This window comes from Marmota marmota, unplaced genomic scaffold (assembly GCF_001458135.2).
Source record: "Marmota marmota marmota unplaced genomic scaffold, marMar, whole genome shotgun sequence".
NCBI classification, from domain to species: domain Eukaryota; kingdom Metazoa; phylum Chordata; class Mammalia; order Rodentia; family Sciuridae; genus Marmota; species Marmota marmota.
The window spans coordinates 10,414,527-10,436,043 of record NW_025999905.1 but is presented as its reverse complement, the minus strand read 5'-3'; the positions used below and the strand labels follow the sequence as shown (position 1 = coordinate 10,436,043).

General features: G+C 35.8%; 1 protein-coding gene across 20 annotated transcripts in view; it reads right to left on the bottom strand.

Moving 5' to 3' along the window:
• Window positions 1-21,517, bottom strand: part of Hdac9 (histone deacetylase 9) — an 863,294-nt gene that overhangs the window by 680,086 nt on the left and 161,691 nt on the right. For 3 of the 20 annotated variants that reach the window (XM_048799672.1, XM_048799670.1, XM_048799671.1), the window contains exon 3: window positions 1,998-2,087. The exons of 2 other annotated variants lie outside the window; for them this stretch is intronic. In XM_048799672.1, coding sequence (XP_048655629.1) covers window positions 1,998-2,087 — 90 coding nt within the window. Of the gene's footprint in view, window positions 1-1,997; window positions 2,088-8,957; window positions 9,033-9,125; window positions 10,098-21,517 lie in introns of those variants that run through there. 15 more of the 20 variants (XM_048799673.1, XM_048799668.1, XM_048799663.1 and 12 more) reach the window with 13 other exon arrangements.

Below are 21,517 nucleotides of genomic sequence, written 5' to 3'. Positions count from 1 at the left end.
AAAAAAAAAAAAAAAAAAAAAAAAAGAAAGAAAGAAAGACATTTGTTTATATTTACATTTACTTATATTTACTTAGGAAGATATGTCAAAGGTGAAAAACTAAGTTAATTGCTAAGGCTGGCAGTATAGATCAGTAGTAAAGCTTGTGTCTGCCATGCACAAGACCCTGGGTAGATCCCCAGCCCTGCAAAAAAATAAATAAAAATTTTCTTATAGTGTGTGTTAATTAATTTTGATAAAATAACTCCTGTATATTAACATATTGCTTTATAATCTGCTTAGTTCACATAATATTTTACAGAGAATATTGTATGTGTTATTCAACATTTTTTAAGTGTCTTACACAACCTACTTTTAAAATGTCCTTCAGTTCATTGTTTCTTCATTAAGGTATTGTTAAAGCAAGAGAACTGATGTTTACTAAAGGAAGCCTTCCACAGTGTGTGAAACCAATTAAGATCAGATCTTACCCTAAACATTGCTCAGAAAAGTCAGCATATCTCAAAAGAGGTAGCTCTACCACGAAGAAGACCTGAATTTTAGGGTGGAGATATCTGAGTTCCTGGTAAAGTTACTTAGTGTCTCTTCAGACTTCAAGGGTTGCAAAGAGTAGAGATAGTAAAGAGTATCTTACCTGTCAGGTGTCTCTTGACAAGTCATCAAAATTTAACATCTGCTACTAAAATATGCCATTCACAGTTACCAAGAAGGAAAAAGTATTCATTATGGTGGGGGTTTATTGGACCCTTTTCCTCTAGCAGCTGGGCTCTCCCTGGCTGAACACTGGAATGATGTATCCCCAGGATTTTCCTTTACTAAGAGACCAATTATACTTTTCATCTAAGCAGGAGTTGTCTCCTGCCTTCTTGAGCTGGTACCAATCCATTTTTCTCATTCTATCAAGTCACAGACTTTCTTTCTCTATCCTTTCAGGATGAACAAAACTCTTTTTTTCCCTTATTGTAAAAAATCAAATTATGTCACCTCATTTCAAGGAAAAGATCTGCAAATGGCAGCCAGACTAAAAACCGCACTGTATGCAAAGAGAATTAAACTTCTGGAAAACTCCCCTTGCCAGTAGAGTGTGGTATCATTAAACACAGAACAAAACTTGAAGCAGCAGTAGTAGGGGAAAAAAATGTATCTTGAAATGTGATAAGGTCCATTATGTTGCTTGATGAGACTGCTTGCCTCTTCAATATATTACCCAAAGGCACTTACAAAACTGAGAGAATATATTACGTAGAAACTATAGAACTTTTCTAAATAGGTCAAATTTTGAAGCAAAGAGGGCTTCAAATCTTATGCAGTGTTACCAAAAAAAAAAAAAAAATTAGGAGCTATACAGTCAAAGTGCTAATCACTTTTTAAAAATCTTACTCTTGCATAAACATTAAATGCACCACTTTAAAATGCAGAGCCACACACCTGAGGCTGCTCGTTCACTGTCATCTTAATTCAGTTTCAATAATTAACTGAATTTTAATTACACAAATATCTTTATTCATTGGGAAACCCTAGAAAAGTTGGGCACCAAAAAGGAGTCTGAAATCTAACTCATTATATTGAGCCACACTCTTAACTATAAATATAAAATGCTTTTCACTTACTGAGTTTTCATTTGTTTGTGTTATTGTAAAATTCTTATATAATGTTTTTAATAAAATTTCAGTTTTCTTATAGGCAAATCTATAATTACAGGTTTAGTATTTGTTTTTATAACTTTTCATATGGGATATTTAAAACAACTAGCAGTCATAGTATATGCCCAAGAGTATTTAGGCAGCAACAAAATCACATGAACATTGACTGAAGAACATAATGAATTCAAGTACAAATTAAAGGAAATTAATTGCTTTGAAAATAAAAATTTGCTTTGAGAAAATTATCTCAGATTAACAAATGTAAAAATTTCAGTCTTACATTTCTCATTTATGTTTATGAATTTTTGATAAATTGGATTAAAATAGAATTTATGAGAGTAATAATAATATTACCTGCTAGCATATATCTGCCCTGGTACCTGCACGGTCCATGTCCAGGCACTGCCTCAGGTCCAAGCAATGAAGCACCAGTGCAGACACCATCTGGAAATGAATATAGCATGCCAATAACAGTGCACTCTGAGTTCCTGCTAATAGCACGGAATTGACACATTCACATCAGTAACCAGCAGAACTAGGAAGAAAGAGAATGTGCCCCATAACTTTTAAATGGGCTTGAGAGAAGAAAGAAGAGAGTGAAAACCATCCTCTGCTAACAGGCAGGAAGGAGATTCATGAAGGTTGGAGGAAGAAATGCACAAAAGGAAAAGTTCTTTGAATGCTCTTACACTTATCTAGACTAACTCCTTATTTTAAATATAAGAAAATTTAGGATCCTAGAAAGTAATAGAAAGAACGATAGCTCTAGAAATGATGTCTGCTCATGACATATTTTTACCAAGCACTGAAGCCAGCTGGGGTTCTTCTGCTAATTAAGCTCTTTTGAAGCTTATGTCCAAGTCTTATAAAAAATCCAAAACATATATTTATTGTCACAAAAATCTAACCTATGATGTATGTTTTAAAGATCAGAAGAAGAAGCATATGAATGCAAATAATGTGATGGAGAATTTTAAAACAAAAAGTAGCAAAAGGCAATAGGAAACACTCATAGTGTGTTTTAATCCTTCCATGACCTATGGATAGTGCCTAAATATTCTTTCTTCCTTCTCATTTCTTCTTTTCATGTGGCTTCAACTTTTCTCTCACACAAAAGTCTTTCCAATCTCTTCATCGCCAGTTCTGCTCTCTCAAAAAATCACTATATCCACATCTTGAATTGCTCAGAGAGGGCCAATTTGAGATGTCCTACTGCCGGGGCAAGCCCAAGTTAGATAGAGAACGTGGTGTCACAGTCTCCCTTCAAGAAAGCACAGCTTACCAAACCAATGTGTGCCGCTTGTCCCCTACTCCCTTCTGAGATTCTGTCAATAAATCCTGCTCTTAAAGCAGTGTTGTCTTCATCTTAGGCTTCTCATTTATCCTTAGTTGCAGAGAGTCACAGGGGAAGTCTACTCCCTTCTTTAGGTGCCACTGCTCCCATCCTTGATACCTGATCTCACAGCATGTACCTACCTGCATTCTTAAAGAGGCATTGAGGATTTTTGTCCTCATTTCCTCTTTGCAATCCATTCTACAGGCACAGGTATTTTAAAAACTCTAATTTCAAACCTTGTTTGGGGAATACATATATATGTAGTAGGATTTTAATGCAAATGAAAGAAACAATAAACCCTAATAAGGGAGGAAATTCACAGGAGACTTTACTGATACTGGTTAAATTTAATACCCTACCTTGTTTGTAAGCATCAAGGAGTTTACTACAGTTATATAAACATGCACACTTAACAGTAAAAATATAATTTTATAATAAAGTAAATTTTTTTAAATTTTTTTAAAGAAGAGGGAGGTCAATACAGGTTTTAAGAAAACCAATCTAATAAATTTAAAAATTATTTTTTAATATTGAGACTTCCCTAATAGATACTTTAGCTTAGGAACCAACTACACATAAAGGTTTCAGTTCTGATAAAAGAAGTCTAACATTGGATGGAACACTGTCTTCTATTTATAAACATATAGATGGATTCTGTTGAAAATTAGTTCTGCAGGGGTAAAAAACTTGAAGCCACGTTAAAGGAAGAAATAAGAAGGAAAAAAGAATATTTAGGCAATATCCACAGGTAATGGATTAAAAACATATTATGAGTATTTCCTATTGCCTTTTGCTTATTTTTATTTTAAAATTCTCTATCATGTTATTTGTATTCATATGCTTCTTCTGCTGATCTTTAAAACAAACATATATTTATTGTCACATTTTTGTGACAATAAATATATGTTTTGGAATTTTTATAAGACTTGGACATAAGCTTCAAAAGAGCTTAATTCACAGAAGTTCATACAAATGCAAGTTACTTTTATTTCTTACTTCATTATATTAAACAAACAAACTCCACCTGAAAACCAAAACCAAAGATCGAACCTATAGGTAGACCATGAAAAATAAAGTAGGAGATCCCCATCCTTCGACAGAAAAGCTCTAGTGATGATCTACTACTGATGAGGCCTGATGTGAAGCACTGAGTAGATGTGCATCTTCTGTCAATAAACCCTCCATTCTACCATGGTGCTTAAAACAGCATCATCTTCATCTTAGGCTCCTTCAGTCTCAGTTATAGGAAGTCTACTCTTTTCTTTTGGTGCCACAGCCCATGAAGGCATTGAGTTTATTTGTCCCCATTTCCTCTTGGCAATCCATTCTACAGAAAATCCATTCTAGAGATTTTAACAGAAGAGTTCTGCTGACAGTCTACCACCAACAAGACCCTATGTTGAGCACTGAGTAGATGTGTCCGAATTTCTCAGCCTTGGCACTGTTGACATTTTGGGCCAAGTGGTTGTTGTGTGAAGTTGTCCTGTACATTGTAAGATGTAAAGCAGCATCCTAGGTCTTTCCCTACTCAGTGGCATACTTATACCTCAGTTGTGACAATCAAATATATCCACAGACATTGCCAAATGTGTCCTAGGGACAAAGCTACCTCCAGTTGAGAACAATTGCACCTGCTGTCCTTGACACTGGAAACTCACATATGAAGAATCTGAATGGATCAAGAATTTTATACTTGAAGGGAAATAAATTTAAACCAGCACAAATAGTATATTATTGTTTTCCTGAACACTATGCAGTTTCATGAAAATAGAAATAAGTTATAAATATATTGTCACTTGCGAAAATAACATGGCTTGTACTTGTCTTCTTGCCTTCATTTAGTCAGTAGTAAAACTAATTAGTCAGGATGTCAACATGTGATATAATTCTAAAGAATTATAGCATTTTTGCCTACTTATTTCACATCTATCAACTCCATATGACCAATTCCAATTCTCTGATGTTTTTAAATAATTTCTTAGCTCTTTAGCATTCAATATAGGTAATCAATCCTTCCTCCTGATTATGCTACCATCTTATGTCATCCTAAAAATCACAACATTTCTGGTTTCCTCTTTTCTCACTTATCTACCTCCCATACTAGATCCTTTACCTCTACCCAGCTTCTAAATTTTGGAATTCCCCATGGTTGAGTATGGAATTCCCCTTGGTGAGCTTTCTTCACGTCATACATCTCCCTACACGATCATATCCATGGCTTCACATACCACTTCCTTGCCATCAGCTGCCAAGTTGACATATTTCCTCAAATGTTTCAAAAGCATTTCATCTGAGGTGGCCAAGCCTGCTCTCCTTTCACTGTGCCAGTCTTCATAGGTACCATCTCCTGAGACCCAGCTGTTCACACTACAAGATCATAACTGACACTTTCTACACTCTCACTTTCTCATACACTTCTTTATAAAGTCCTAGTAATTATGCAGAATTTCTCACTCTGTCCACTGTCTTTATCCCTAAGGCCACTCTGCAGGTGAGATTGCCATCATTTCTAGACTAGGCAATAGTTTTCTGACCTGTTTCCATGTTTCTATTCTTGTACCTCTTGAATCTATCTCCCATCTGCAACTAATTTTAAAATGTTATTCAGATCCTGCAACTTCCTGCAAAAACCTTGAAATCACTTTTTATTGCACTTAAACCATTTGCAGCTCTCTAGCATGACCTACTAGGCCCTAAACAATCTGGACTCTGCCCAACACCTTCAGGTAAGCCTTTTTACATGTTTCCCCTTTTTACATGTTTCAACCATACTGGCAGGTACTCTTCCTCAAAGAGACCATTGCATTTTAAATTTTTTAAAATGCTTTACTAAAACATTGAATATCCAAGCCACAGTGACCAAAAAAAAAAACATTAAAAAATGTTAAAGATCAAGTTAGAAAAGGAGGACTTGAAAATGTGAGGATACTGATATTCAGTAACCCAGTAGATGACCAAGCCCATCAAAAATTACCCTGGTGCACAGAGAAGTGGGCAGTAGCAAGCTAAATGGCACTTCTAAACCTGTCTCTAACCACAGACAGATCAGAAATTTCCAATCCTGACCCTTACTTTATGAGCTATGAATGATACAGTCTTATGAGATGAACATTTGAGAGGGAAAGAGGGGAAAAAAGAAACACAGTTTATAGTTGCCAGTATTAAAGAGCCTCTGCCTTGTCTAATGTCTAAGGAGCCAAGAACAATGACTCTTCCCACTTCATTCCCTCTTCTACCAGCAGCTCCAACTCCTTTTATCCCTTTCCTTCTCTGCAAAAAAAGAAAACATATTTTCAAATCTTGTTCAGTGTTTTTATAGGTACAGAAAGCTTGGCTGAGTCTATCAAAATGACATAAGTACTGTAGACAATGAAGGGAAAACAAGGTAAAAATGAAAGACTGTAGATCATATCAGATTGCCTGATAAAAGACAAGTCAATCATTTTATATCTGTTTTGCATTTTCAGATCCAGATTCCAGACAGTGTTCCCTTTAGTAAAGGAAAGCATTTTAAAAACATCCTTGCTCTGTTGGAGGGGGAAACAATTCTCCAAAGTTGTGAAATTAACCTCTTCCTTCATTCACACGTTCAGTTTTATTTTTGCAGTTATATCAGTAATCTAAAAGAAAAAGCACCGAAAGTCAATTCCAGGTTTCTAAAATGTCTGACTGTGCATGTCCCAGTTCTCTTCAGCACCTCCCGGAAGATTCAGCCAATTTTTATTTCTGCAGTGCATCAGTGTTTATCATTTGTTTTACAACAGCACTATGTGTTCTTGAAAATTGACTTAGATGAATTTCACCCATCCTCTACAAAAACTCAAGAAAGACAAATGGCCTGAAAAACAAAATCTACCACTGAGGCATGGTTAATTTACTGAAAGAGCATTTCTTTCCCCCCCCCTCAGCTCAATATTTACTTCATTACAATGGTAACTCCACCCCCACCACTCTCTGTATTTGTCAAGATTTATGACAAATTTCTAGCTTGTAATTAGGCATTATGAAAATTCACTGTGGGAAAACTGTTGCCAGACAAAAGCTTTCCCATACAATTTGCTTAAGGAATAGGGGTAACTTTCACCTTCTGAAAGACTGAGAGCAAAATCATGGATGCATTTTGATTGTACTCATTTAAATAAACCTATTTCTTTTAGACAAACACTCTAAGAAGCTGTTAAGTCAGACAGACTTGGAACAAAACCCTGGCTCTCTCTTATTAGCTAGGTAACTAAAGGCACATTGCTCAAACTCTCTGTGCCTTGATTTCCCTATCTATAAATTGAAGATATTAACAATAAGTATCACACAAGGAAATTGGGATGATTAAACAAGAACACCACATAGTGCACTAACAGGCATGTGGAAGCCATTACCATTTGATTTATGATGCAGAGATGGAATGAACTAGAGAAGACCCTCACCTTTGCATTTATGGCCAGCCTCAGAATTTACCCCATTCTCATTACTAATAAAAAAAAAAAAGTTATCTGAGCAGCTTGCAGCCCTATAAGAAAGCCCAGGCAGCCTGGAGTTCTCCACCTCAGAGGGAAAAGGATAAGAGCTGGGATGGGGTGCAGCTTCCCATCAAAACCACCCACACCGGCCACAACACACCTCCTCACAGGATTATAGAGGCCCATGACTGAGCTCTTCCTGCAGATATGCTGTTCCTTGTTCTGAGTTGAGCCAAGTATCTACTCCCTCTACTCCTCTCAAAGGGAGAAGGTGGACAAGGCAAGCTGTGACACTGTTCATTTTCAGAATTAATTCACAGCTGGGGTGAAGGGCAAGAGTGGTGAGTTTTCCCAGGTCCAGGACAAAAATCACTCTCGATGGAGACTTTTTCCAGCTTTCCATTATCCAATAGTTAGGAGAAAAGCAATGGTGAGGAGACAACCAAGTGTTCTCAGGCACAATGTTTGGCTATTTGCACAGATCTCAACACTAACATCACCCTGATTGGGGGGCCAAAAGCATCTGTTCCTAGGCATTTTTATAAGTCTTTACCTGCACTTCACCTCAGGAGGTCAGTATTATTATCTTCAATTTCAGGTGAGAAAAACAAGACATAAAAAGGTTAAGAAACTTCCTCAAGGACATTGTGTCACAACAGACTGAGAATGTGACCTCAATCAGTCTGGCTTCAGATTTCATGATCTTAAATCCTATCATCTACTCCTGCTCTCACTGGAAAAACCAACCCTTGGAAACTTGGTCTTGCTTTCTGTGATTCATAATTCAATTTTCTGTCATAATATTTCTCTAAAACTTAAATTACCAAGCTGGTGTGATCCTTTAGGGGATTTTAGGCTGCTTTCATTTACTGTTCACTATGGGCACATTTCAAAATATTGCAATTCAATAAGAGTGAAGGGGGTACACAGCACAGAGGTGTGGAAGAAATAGTGTGGGCCTGAGCTCCTAACTGTGGGAGCTGTGTGAGGGGTGCATGGGGAGCTACTCATTCTATTTTCATTTGCTTGAAATTCTGTGATATCAAAAATTTAAAAGTCATAAAAATTTCAACCATAAAGAAGAAGGTAACTGAAGACCTTTAGCTGGTCAGGATCCAGAGGGACATTGAGGTTCCATAGACAGTGCCTCTGTTGACAACACTAAATTTCAAGAATTATGAGTACAGGAACTCATTGATCAAAAACAGAATTTACTAATTCTAGTAAAAATATTTTCAAAATATTTTCATCTTCCCTATCAGGAATAGTAAAGATATTAACAGAGTTGAATTCTTTGCTCACTCTAATTTTTGTTGTTGTTGTTATTGTTGTTGCTGCTGCTGCTGCTGCTGCTGTTGCTGCTGCTGCTGGTTGGAAAAGCTTTTGTCTCCCTTCTCCTAGCAGGTTTATCTTTCCACAGCCCACAAATTACTGAATACTATTTGCAAAGTCAAACTTAAAACCATCCACCCCAATTTCCTTTTCATAGTTCTCTTAAAAACTTAAAAGAAAGAAACTCACCCGTTCTGTTGTGCATTCCCTCTTTACCAAAGTGTGCTGTGGTTTCGAAAACTAGCCCAGTCCTTCTGAACTTTTCTGTATCCGTTATAATATTAAAGAGCCACAAGGAAGGGAAGTGGTTAGTCAACTTGCTAATTTTATCAGTCCCTCCCACTGGTTAAATAGTACCTGATGCTACAGAAGCAAAATCAGTTTTCCAGCTCATTTCCTTGCTACGCCATGACTTTATGAAGACAGCATAACGAGGGGGCAGAGAGAGCAACTGTATCTGGCTTGTAGGCATGAGAGAGTTAATGAATGAACATCTTACTATTAATAAGAAGTCAAATAGACTACAGAAACCAGCCATGCAACAAAATGAGGAGGAGGAAGAGAGAGAACGCCTGTTGGCTCCATACTCTAAGCAAACTCAATTTGGGTGGGAAAGGGAGTGATTTTTTTTTTAAATGCAATCAGAGGACGTGTGGGAAGTGTCTGGTGTTTCATTTGTTGATAAATTATTCTGCCCTGGAATGGAGCCAGTTTACCGGATATAGAAACTTCCACAACTCGGGGCCCTGGCTCCGACCACTCTCTTCCTCTGGAGCTTGGTAATTAAAATACAGGACAAAGTAGCAAATACAAGCCTTTGGATGAGGGAAAATTAAACATTCCCTGAAGAAGAAGCTGTGAACTGTGTCCTAGATGTAAAGCCTGCAACAGGAGAAGAAATACAGAGCCCGAGACATATTTTAATGAAATAAAAAGCTTTTGATGTTTTGATCCAACTCTGAAAGACTGCAACATATATAAAACACTGTCACCCCAGAACCCTAGATCAGGCAGTTTTCTGAGCTACTTAAATGGGTGGCATTTGAATTAAATCTGGAATACTCACTTTGAAGTATATTTCCCACCATATCTAAGGATTATGGAATTAGAAAAAAGAATGTATGAAAACCAAATCATCTCGAAGGCTCATTAACCCTTGCTTTTGATTGGCTGAGAAAATGTCCCTTCAAAGAATTTCTGACAGTTTATATTATATTCACATGTGGTGATGGTTTCACAAAAAAGAGTTAAATTTAGTAAGCTGGGACAGGCTAAGGAAACCAGCAGTCCTTGACTGTCGCCCTCCCTTCTTAGTATTTCCCAACACAGCGTTACTCACCTAATGAAACAAGGGAAAGAAAAAAGAATAACTTTGAGCAGAATTATTGCATTTATTTTCTACCTCTATAAATAAATGTTTTCTAATCAGACCTAAGGAAATGTCCAAAAACAAAGTGAAATATAAGCAATGCTTTCTTCTGAGATCCCACTGAAGGGGAACAAGGGCATCATTGCAACCCCCAAGGTCTTTATATTTGTCTGTGTTCAAGGTAAAAACAAAGTCCCCAAACCAACACGGTACAACCATAACCTATGGCTTTAGTTCCTCTCGTTTTTATCAGCGGCTTTGCACCTTCAGGGAAGGAAGAGGAAAAGACAAAGCTCTAAAGAAGAAAGAAGGGAAGGAAAAATGAAAAAGGTTTGAAGAAAAGAACTATGATCACAAGCCCCCTCCCAGATCTCCACCCCACCCCCACATGCCATTGGGCTTAGGCACCTCTTCAGCATCTCCTGGAAGTCTTCCTCCCAGAATCACACAGGTCTGCTGGCCCCATCAGAAATCCTAAGTGCCCTTTAGCATCCTCCCAATCCAGTCAGGGGTTATTCTATGTGATGTCTTCCCAGAAGACTGAAAGCTTCTTAGCACTTATACTGTCTTAGATACTCACCTAGAGTATCAAGCTTCTCAAGCACTAAGCCCCACTTTTGAAACAAGTTTTTTGTCTGCCCTCTTTTACAGACCCTTTAAAAAGGAAATTCACAGATTATACAACCAACTGCTACAAAGTATGTTTTTAAAAGTCAATAAAGTACTTCCAGGCAGGAGTATATACCCATTTAAGAAGTTCTCTGGTGCTTTCTCTTCTACCAGTGAGTAAATTGGAACTCATAAGAAATAAATAAGAAGATGGTCCTTGGAAAAAGGGTAGAAAGTAAAAGACTGGAAGGTTAATAGTTGAGTGGACATTAGAATAAAATCTAGTATTAGAATAAATATAATAAAGTAGACTTGCAAGCACATGATAAAATAAAAGGAAAATAAAATTAACTGAAATCCAGATAACATGCCAAGGCAAATTACAAACTATAAAGGTAAAGAAAACATGAAGCATAGTTAATATTCTCTTATAGGACCTGAGGATTATTCCTTATTCATAGAAGACTTTAAAGGAGTTCTCAACCTTCCTTCTCTTCTACTGAGCAAGGGAGCTGGAAATGCACAGACAGAACCCAGTTGTGTGTCACTCAAGCACCACAGGCCACATTGGTGTCAGTGGTATGGTTGTCTAAGTAGTGGACAGTTCATAGCAAACCTTCAAATAATGAACAAAGAACAATCTTAACAAATTCTACAGTAGTTGTGGTTCAAGAAATTCAATGCATGCTAACTTTGAAATAAAATTTTGGTAAGTGCAATAGATTTTGTTTCTAGACTCAAATAATTATAAACAGGTGTTTTACCTATATGAGTGTCCCAAAAGATATTTGAAAATTCAGGAAACATGAAAACTTCTTCCAGGTTCAGAACTGCTCCTCATGTTACAGGCCCCCCATATCCCTGACCCCAGCCCACTAAATGCCAGTAGCACCCTCTAAGCACGGTGGCATGAAGAATTTCCAAAAATTTCCAAAGGACCAGGAAGGCTAGTTAAAAACCACTACACTAGACAAATCCCTGCCTTTGCAAATTCTTCTGGCTTTGAGAGTTGGGCAGGGACATCAAGAGCACAGATTAGGGAAGGACTGCAATACATTTAGGACACATGCCCCTGCTAAAGCAGGCAGCTCCCACAACTGCAGCCAACCAGGAATATGAGGTTCAGCATTGCTAAACTTCCCATCTTTCAAGAGAACGTGGACCTCTGGATTTTTACGTGAAATCTAATTTAAAAGATTACAAACACTCTTCAGACTACATAATTTATCTTCAGGCTGAAATGATCTCTGACCTAGATATTGGCAATTCAATCAAAAATATGTTTATTGACAGTTATAAAATATGCAATGTCAAAATGTTATATTCGGTGTAACAAATGGATGACTAGGCTTTTTGATCTCATTTCTAAAAAACAATTACACATAAATTAAATAAGATGCATTGCAGAGTTACAATCCATGTATTTATAGGTAAGCTCTAATATATCATTTTTTTTCATTTTTCTTTGTTCTTTTTAGTATATTCCAATTTTTCTGAAATGAACATAAGGTTTTACATTAATAAATAAATGACAGAAAGTATATTTTAATTTAAAAATAAAGAGAAGTTAGCTATGATATGCTCTGAAGACATTCCGATAGGGCCACAGTTAAAATGAACAAATGAAATTCCTCTCAAATATTTAGTCACACTCATCTCAAGCACTAGTTAAAGACTAGATGTAAAAATTAAACTGTCTCCAAATCAGAAGAAAGATGTGCCCAAATAATAAGATTCATTACCTTATGTTACAAATACATAAAGAATTCTTTTGTCTCCTATATTAGGTAGCCAGAGCCCACAGAGGCAGATCTGAATGCATATCATAGAAAGCAGCTAAATAATTGTACATTGGTTTAAAAAGAGCTAGCATTTTTAAAAGGGTAAAATCTAAATTTCCCCATGAGCTCAATAATAATAATAACAAAATTAACCTTTAAAATGAAGGTGCTTTGGTAATTTAACCACGTTTTTCCTATTTACAAAATTAATATTAGAAGCTAAGTCATGTTTAACTCAATAAAATTATTTTATTAAGGTCCTCTAACACTTTGAAAATACTTTATAAAACTTCCTTATTTGCCAATCGTATCCTTCATTTTGCTGAATCCTGAACCACATTTTATTCCTATGAAAACTTATTTTCCACCAAATTATAAATATTTGATTAGAAATGTCTCAAAGATGAGCATCCTAGGTACCAAACCTGACATCTTGAAACATAAGCTTACATCTTAAAAAATCACATATAATAAGGCTATTTAATATACACAGCTACATATACCTCAAATTCTATAATTATGATTGATTTTTTTTTTGCAATTTGTAAATATGTACCACCAGATCATACAGAGAGAGTTTTTGAACTATGGTGATTGGTGTGGAAATGATTATGTAAGTTTTGCAGATACTGCCTTTTCTTTTCTCTCATGGAGTACAGCTATGCATAGTGCTTATTTTGAAAGGAAATTCACCCCTTTTTCCTGTCTTAAGTTATATGCTGACTACAGCTTGAGTCTTAAATATGTTTTCAAGTTTATTCATTTCAATTCTGCAGAATCAGAAGATTATGCAGTTTGTAAATTAAATCTTTCCTTTTGGTTGTATCTTTCAATTTTGATTACAAAAGCAGATGTTGGCAGGTTTGAGAGTTGCTAGTTCAACACTGTTGGGGAACCCAGGGTAAACAACAAAATTACCAATTGCCCTGCATAAAAGGAGATATGAAAATCTCATAAGCATTAGCATCATGTAGTGCATTTTTCTTAAGAAAGCATCCCACAATTAGACTCTTTAAAATGCTTTATGCATTTGACTGAACTTACTGCAAAGGTGATTATTTTTAGCCAAGAGTTTGCTTGTTGACATACATTCAAATTTTAAAAACACTGTGAATGGAATACAATGTCTTTAATCTACTTGCTGAAAAGAAAGAACATTTCAATGCCTATATGTTTGTATGTGTATGTGTATGTGTATGTATTCCCCAGTAAACACAAAATATTCAACTTCACTGGTAATCAAATAAATGCAAATTATTTACATTTTCACCCATCAACTGATACTGAAGATGCTGATGGCAAGAACATGATGTGAAAAGCACTGTTGATAGGAGTGTAAATTGGTACACCTTTTCTGGGTGGGGGGGAAACTGTCAGTTTATCAAGAATTTCTGAATCAGTTCACACTCTTTGAGAGTGATTCTATCTCTAGAAATCATTTCTAAAGAAAGAAATCAAAGATGTGAATGATAATTTATGCAAGTGAAAGTCCATCACAATGTTAATTCAAAAAGTCATTGAACAATTGCCAATAGTCTATATGCCTAATAAGAGGAATAATAAAAATTATGATATAATTATATGATGGATTATAATAAACTTCTACACATGATGACATGGAAAATACTCAGTGGCACTAAAAATGTTCATAATACAATGGTAAGTAAAGGAACAGATACAAAAATATGTATGCATAATGATACAAATCTTGAAATACAAACATACATGTCATTCACACCCTTGTATTTCACACATAACATTTTCCCACACATTTAATACAAAACAGATTTTAAAAAGCCCAGAATGTTAAGGGTGTGTCCTTTGGCTTTAGAGATTTTATTTTTAAATTTTTTTAAGAGAGAGAGAGAGAGAGAGAGAGAGAGAGAGAGAATTTTAATATTTATTTTTTAGTTTTCGGTGGACACAACATCTTTGTATGTGGTGCTGAGGATTGAACCCGGGCCGCACACATGCCAGGTGAGCGTGCTACTGCTTGAGCCACATCCCCAGCCCCAGAGATTTTATTTTTACTTTTACTGTGGACTACTATTTTTCTCCTTGATAAAAAGATGCCTGCCTGGGAACCCAGAAGATTTAGAGTGAAATCAACTTCATGTTAATGTAAAATCTATTGTCAACTGGTCATCTTTTTAGATACTTCCACATTTTTTATAACTTTTAAAAACAGAGTACTAAAAGTCACGTCCCATTTACTGCAAGTAAATGAGAAAAACTTTACTTAGGATAACAGTAACCAGTGTCAGTGAATATTGGATTTAAATGAAATGAAGGAGAAAGAAATTTATGGTCATTCCCCATAATACCCCAAACTTGACAAACTAACTTGTTTAAATATCAGAACAATCCTTAAACAAGGTTAAGTTTTCATACACCTATTTGATAGATGAAAAGACTACTTGTTATAGTTTCAATATGAGGTGCCTCCAAAAGCTCATGTGTGAGACAATGCAAGAATGTTCAAGGGTGAGATGATCAGGTTATGAGAGCCTTAAAATTAAGGTGGATTAATTCAGTGGTATGGGTTAACTGGGCAGTAACTGTAGTTGGTATGATGTGGCTGAAAGAAGTAGGTCACCAGGGATGCAACTGTGGGGTTTATATTCAGTCCCTCATGAGCAGAGCTCTCTTTGCTTCCTGGGTGCCATGTTCTGAGTGGCTTCCCTCCTCCTTGCCCTTGCGCCATGATGTTCTGCCTCACCTCCAGCTCGGAGCAAAGAAGTCAGCCAGCCTTTGAAACTGTGAGCCAAAATAAACTTTGCCTCATCTACATTGGTCTTGCCAGGTCTTTGGTTTACAGCAACAAAAAAGCTGACTAAAACACTTCTTTGCCCAAAGATTAGGTACATTGACCAAGGCCTCATATTTGACAAATAGAGGAATAGAACTGATTACACAGCCAATGTCTAATACTATACAAAGATGTTTATTTTGAAATCCAGATAGCTCATGTGCAGTAGTCTTAATACAGACAACCAAAACAACAAAATCCTAGAGGTTCATCAAGTAAAGGAGATTAATAATTAGAATAAAATAGTCTTTTCTTTCCTTTAGTTACTATGGTAGAAAAGAAAATAGAAGCTAATACAGAACTGGAAAAGGTACACAATAAATACATAACTGAGCCAATGCCTAAGCTTTCTGAACCACAAGTCAGGACATCAGGTCTGAGCATATAAAACTAAAGTGGTCCCAGAGTTTCATGCAGCCACCATATGCCAGCATTTAATTAAAAATTAAAATTATATATGTGTATGTGTGTGCACATGTATGTGTCTAAACTGTCATCTTACAAACTACTTGTAAATAATAATACATAATTATTGCTTTTGACTTCAAAGGGAAAGTCTTAATTATTATACAAATAATATGATTATAAAATCAAATAATACAAAAAACTGTATAAGAACAAAAGTAAAAACTGCCTCATAATCCTACACTGCAAAAGAAGCCACTGTTAAAAATTTGGCACCTCCCAGACTTTTTTTCTATTCACACATAAAAATATCACAGTAGCACTTAAGTAAATTAAGGTGGTATAAATCGCTCCGTTTGTACAGCTAGTGACATGGGGCACGACTTTTGAAATCAAACTTCCACAGTGATGTACTTTCTACCTCCTCATTTTGCTGAGAGAAAGGGGTGAAATAATTATTTTCATTTCACAACACCAAGGTTTCTTGGGCACCATTTGGGGATTTTTCAGAAAAATATCTATAGTAGACCACCACTTACTAACTATATAGTTTCAGAAATGTTATTAAATTCTCTGGCTTCTATTTTCTCACTTATAAAATGAAGCTTATAATACTTATTCCATAGACTTACTGTGAACATTAAATAAAGTTTAATTATATAAAAAAGCTTTTGCACAGTTGCTAGTATATTGTAAATGATCAAGCATTGATAAATACAACCATTAAAACTAGTAACAAACAGTATTTAAATAGTGTTCTCTTTATACTAAGAAGGACATAGGATGATTGTGTGTGTGTGTGTGTGTCTGTGTGTGTGTTCCAATATATTTTAGTAGCTATGAGTTCATTTTGGCCCTTTTTCTAAAAGCTTTACTATATAGTTTCTAAAAATCCTTTTAAGATCCATAATCCTATTGAATCAGGAATAAAACATGTACTTAGTTTCAAGCAAACAATTGTTCGACAGAAGCCCCTTCACATTTTAATTACTCCCTCTTCCCTCTCCAAGTTCACTGTTATTCTCTGATTTTTAATCTTGAAAGCCAGTCAGGATACACTATTTATGCTATATTCAATAGGGAGAAAAAGAAGAAATGGGATTTTATTTAGGACACTAACTCTAACCTTGAAATGTTATTTTCTGAACATTTGTTCTGCTCACTGAGCAAATTTTAGTCTTCAAGTCAGATGTCTAAATACAGTGCTTGAGCTCTGCTTAAAGGCTAAAAATATAGACTTCTGCACAAGGTGATGGTTACAAAGGAAGGTGTTTAGAATATGGTTCAATAGAAGCTAAAGTAATTGAGCATTTGCTATAAATTTCAGCCAGAAGAATTCCTCATCTACACTGAAGCTTTGGAGTCAAATTTTAGGCTATTGTACTCTGAAATACATATTACTTGAAAAGAGAATCAATTAAGGAAGTGGTTTCCTGAAATTCTTCACCAGGTCCTTAATTTTGATTATTTGAAGAGTACAAGTCAAGTCATGTAATCTTTGTCCACCTCTCTCTCTTAAAGAGAGGACCTATAAAAGCAGTATCTATGAAGCACAGTAGGTCTGACCAAGAAGACTGGCTACAAAGCTCATGCAATATTTTCCTCCCCTTGGAAAAAAAAATCTATGAATAGGAGTCAAAGAACTGTTTTGATGCTCAATAATACCAAATAAAATATGGCCATCATTCAGAAAGCTTACTATCCTCACACTTGGTCTTCCTCGGATACACCTTCACAAACCACAGTGTCAGGAAGGTACAGATTGGAATAGCTGAATAAAACATTGTCCTGGGTGGATAACCCTAATTATTTCCCAGTGCTATGTGTGGTCCATTTAATTTTTGGAATAGCTGAATAAAACATTGGCCTGGGTGGATAACCCTAACTATTTCCCAATGCTATGTGTGGTCCATTTAATTTTTTAAAATTTATCCTTTTAGCCAGGCATGGTGGCACACAACTGTAATTCCAGTGGCTCCTGAAGCCAAGGCAAGAGGATCAAGAGTTCAAAGGCAGCCTCAGCAACTTCGAGGCACTAAGCAACTCAGTGAGATCCTGTCTCTAAATAAATATTTTTTAAAAGGGCTGGGAATGTTCCTCAGCGGTTAAGCCTCCTCCTCCCCACACACACCATTCAATCCCTGGCACCAAAAAAACAGAAATTTACTCCTTTGGAGAAATTAGAAGATAACTGGTGAAGGAAGAGTGATAAGGGTGCATAATAAACATTTTTATTTGTTCTTGAGTAAATAGTGCCTGAACAAATGATCAAGTAGAAAAAGAAGTTATAATAATATTAGAAGATCTCACTAGTTTTATTATCCAAATTCCTACTTTAAATATGTATTATACATAAATTCCATAAGCTTATCTTGTCTTCTTGAATACTTTATTCCCAGAGCCAAGAAACATAACTGACAGAAATAGATCCCTAACAAATATTTGCTGAATAGGTAGATTTATTTTCACTTCCTTTTATTTGCTTTTTAACTTTTCAATCATTTTTAAGGCTAATTCACAGTTATTTTCTTAAATCTCTAAGAATTCCCCTTTCAACACTCAGAATTCCCCTTTTAATACCAGACAGAGGGAATAAGTGAACAATTGAGCTACAATTCCTTAATAAAATTTTCATGAAAAAATAATATTTAACCAGTTTATACAGAGTACATAATTAGAGCTTTGCAAAACTAACTTCCAGGAAATAATTACCCCTATTAAATAGGTAAATGTAAACCCACATATCCACTGGGAAAATATTTTGACCAGTACTATACATCATCTTTATCATGAAGTAACTGGGGAACAGATCAGAATATGAAAATTTCCCTAATCATTTCATTTACTCTTACTTTATAAACATCAGAATTGCCCACACATTTACGCTAAGTTTTACCCTTATAAAACTAGTGGTGTAAAAATTAGGCTGGCTATGAGATGAAGTAAACTAACAAAGGGGCAAAAAAAATCTGAACCTAAATGAATACTGTGTTGTATCAAATGTATTTAATAAAAAGTAATTTGCTACATTGAAACATTTATCTGTAAATAAGCATTTATTGTATTTCGATCTTTTTTGGGGGGGGGTGGAAGTGTAGTTGTACTTTGTTGAATAATGAATTGAATTTTTATGCATACCTGAGATTAGCTTTCAATATCATTCAAATTTATCTCTGAAGTGACTAAAGTTGACTTTAAAGCCCCCTAAACTTACACATCATGTTTTTGAGTTTTCAGATTCTGACTTTCAGAATAGAGACCCTACTTTCACAGAAGAGACAGCTTTTGTTATGAGGTTACATGTTCAATAGGGAAAAAAAAAAAAAAACATTTTTCTTTCTTGAATTACTAAACATCTCTTCATACCTTTCAAAGTGACCTTTCTAAATCAAATGTGAAATGCATAAAAGATTATGTCTCTTCATATGCACATATTCACAATGTCCTGGGGCATTTATTTCAGCATGGAAAATTCCTGATGTTTTAAAGTCAATTTAGAACAAAAAAAATGTTGAAGAAATAACTGCATCTTATAGAATTTTAAGTACTTCTCTTTTACCATGTTACATAAAAGGCATGTCTAAATTTAGACATATGTAGATAAACATGCCGATCCCTGAAAAATACTAGACCACAGAAGTTCTAGGGAAAAGTCTGTATTATATTAAACATGAGACTCCATTTCCTTGTTTTGAATTATTGGTGCTGCTGTGGCAACAGCACAATAAAGAACTTTGTTGCACTCTCAGCAGAGCTATTTATATTATTTAACCTCTTCCCAGGGAGTTCTTCCTCTACCAAGTTGCTCCATTATTTTAATAAAGCAGCTCATTCAAAGGTTGTTTCTCTCTATTTATTTATTTTTTTAGTCACTGCTAAATGTGAAAAAAAAATTAAAACTTACCTTTGAACTGTTTAGGCAAAGATTCTGGACCTGAAGCTCATCTCCTGAAATGTTTTTAAGTAACCAAATGCCCATTTCACAGATCACGGGATTCTAAAATGAGAGGCCAATTTCCTGCAACTGAAAGCAGGAGTGATATATAATTTTGAAATGCTCTGAAAATTTACCAAAATACCCAGAAATGGGAAACAGCTGGTTAAGTAATAATGAAAAGAGTTCAGAGGACCAGAGGTTTCTACAAAAGTTCAAAATGGCATTCCTGCCTGTTTGTAGGAGGGGGCTGATGAAGTGAAGGTACAAATGCCATGCACAGAACAAAGCAGAATGACACAGACATGGAAAGGATTCCTGCTAACCAGCTGCATTGCAGTCAGGTGCAAAACAAGAATTAGGGCCAGGGAGAAAGAATCACAACAGAAGAAAGGAGTGTGAACTCTATCAAGGAAGTTCTACTTCTCCAGCCTCCTCCATCAGCTCCCCTCATACCTGCCACAGGTGCAGTAATCTCTCTTTCAACAGGCTCAACCTTTCACTCCTACTTACCTGCACTTGCGCTCCCTACTTGTCCTTCCCCCCCGCCCCAACTCCTACACTCAAACTGGCATTTTCTTTAGACTTGGATCAGTTATCTTCACTGATAACTTACCCACTTGCCAGTGTCCAACATCCAAGGAGAGGGGTCACTTTTCCCCCCCTGCCACATGCTGGCACCTGCTACTGAGTGCACATCTCATATCATTATGAAGGCATTTTGTTTGCTTCTGACACCAAACTGGGACCTCCTCCAGCGTAGAGTCCAAACCAAGCTATTCTTTTATTATTATTTTTTTTAAGAATTAACCTATGATTACTGGATGACTGGCAACAATAATATCAAAATAAATGTACAGTTAGCATAAAAACAGCATGTTTTGAAATTGGAGGAAAAATTGCTCAGATAATAGCATGGAAGAGAAAATTAGGGTATAAAAATAAGGATATAAAAAGAAAAATTTAGGACAAAAATACATGAAGCTACTTTGGTCACTGTCAACTATGAATACATGCAAAATTTAGTAAATATTTCTCCACCTAAAATGTTTTTGAAGTAAATATTAGAAGGTCTAAAATGAATAAGCATTTTTTTTCTGTTTTTATATTTGGCTCATGAAGAAAAGCAAATTGGATAAGCTGTCGTTCCAACTATTCGTTATTTCATTATAAAATATAATGCTGCTCTCTTTCTATGGAAGAGAAAAAAATCACATACTCTCTTATTAAAACCTATGCCCTCTAGAGGTGTTCTGTCAAGCTGAGAAATGGCATATCAGGAGACATAATATGCTCCAGAGACAGATGTCCCTACTTGAAATGCATGTACAATGATCAATCACAGCTCACAACATTCCTGAAAACTCAAGTGCCACACTTAAATAACAATTATAGAAAGATGTGTTAAAATAATATCAAGAAGCTGACACAAGGTGAATGCATTAGCTGAGAAATTAAAAAGAATTGCAATAGAAAGTGAGAGGATTTTGAGGTTTGCAAAAGTCCCATACAAGAGTTTAAAAGGTAATGTAAAGGAACACGGGGTCAATGTCCACACCTGCACTTTGATGAGTTCCTCCTTACTCATCCTCCTTTGTGTGAGTTATCCATTAAATCTGCATACCTGCCTTACCATTATTTCCATGTCTAGCTTCCTAAAGGTAAAAAATGGAGTCAAACTTTAACATAAAAACATATGAGCTGGGGGCTGGGGATGTAGCTCAGTGGCAGAGCACTTGCCTAGCTACCATGAGGCACTGGGTTTGATTCTTAGCACCACATAAAAAGGAAACAAATAAAATAAAGGCATGCTGTCCATCTACAACTACCCCCCCCCCCCCC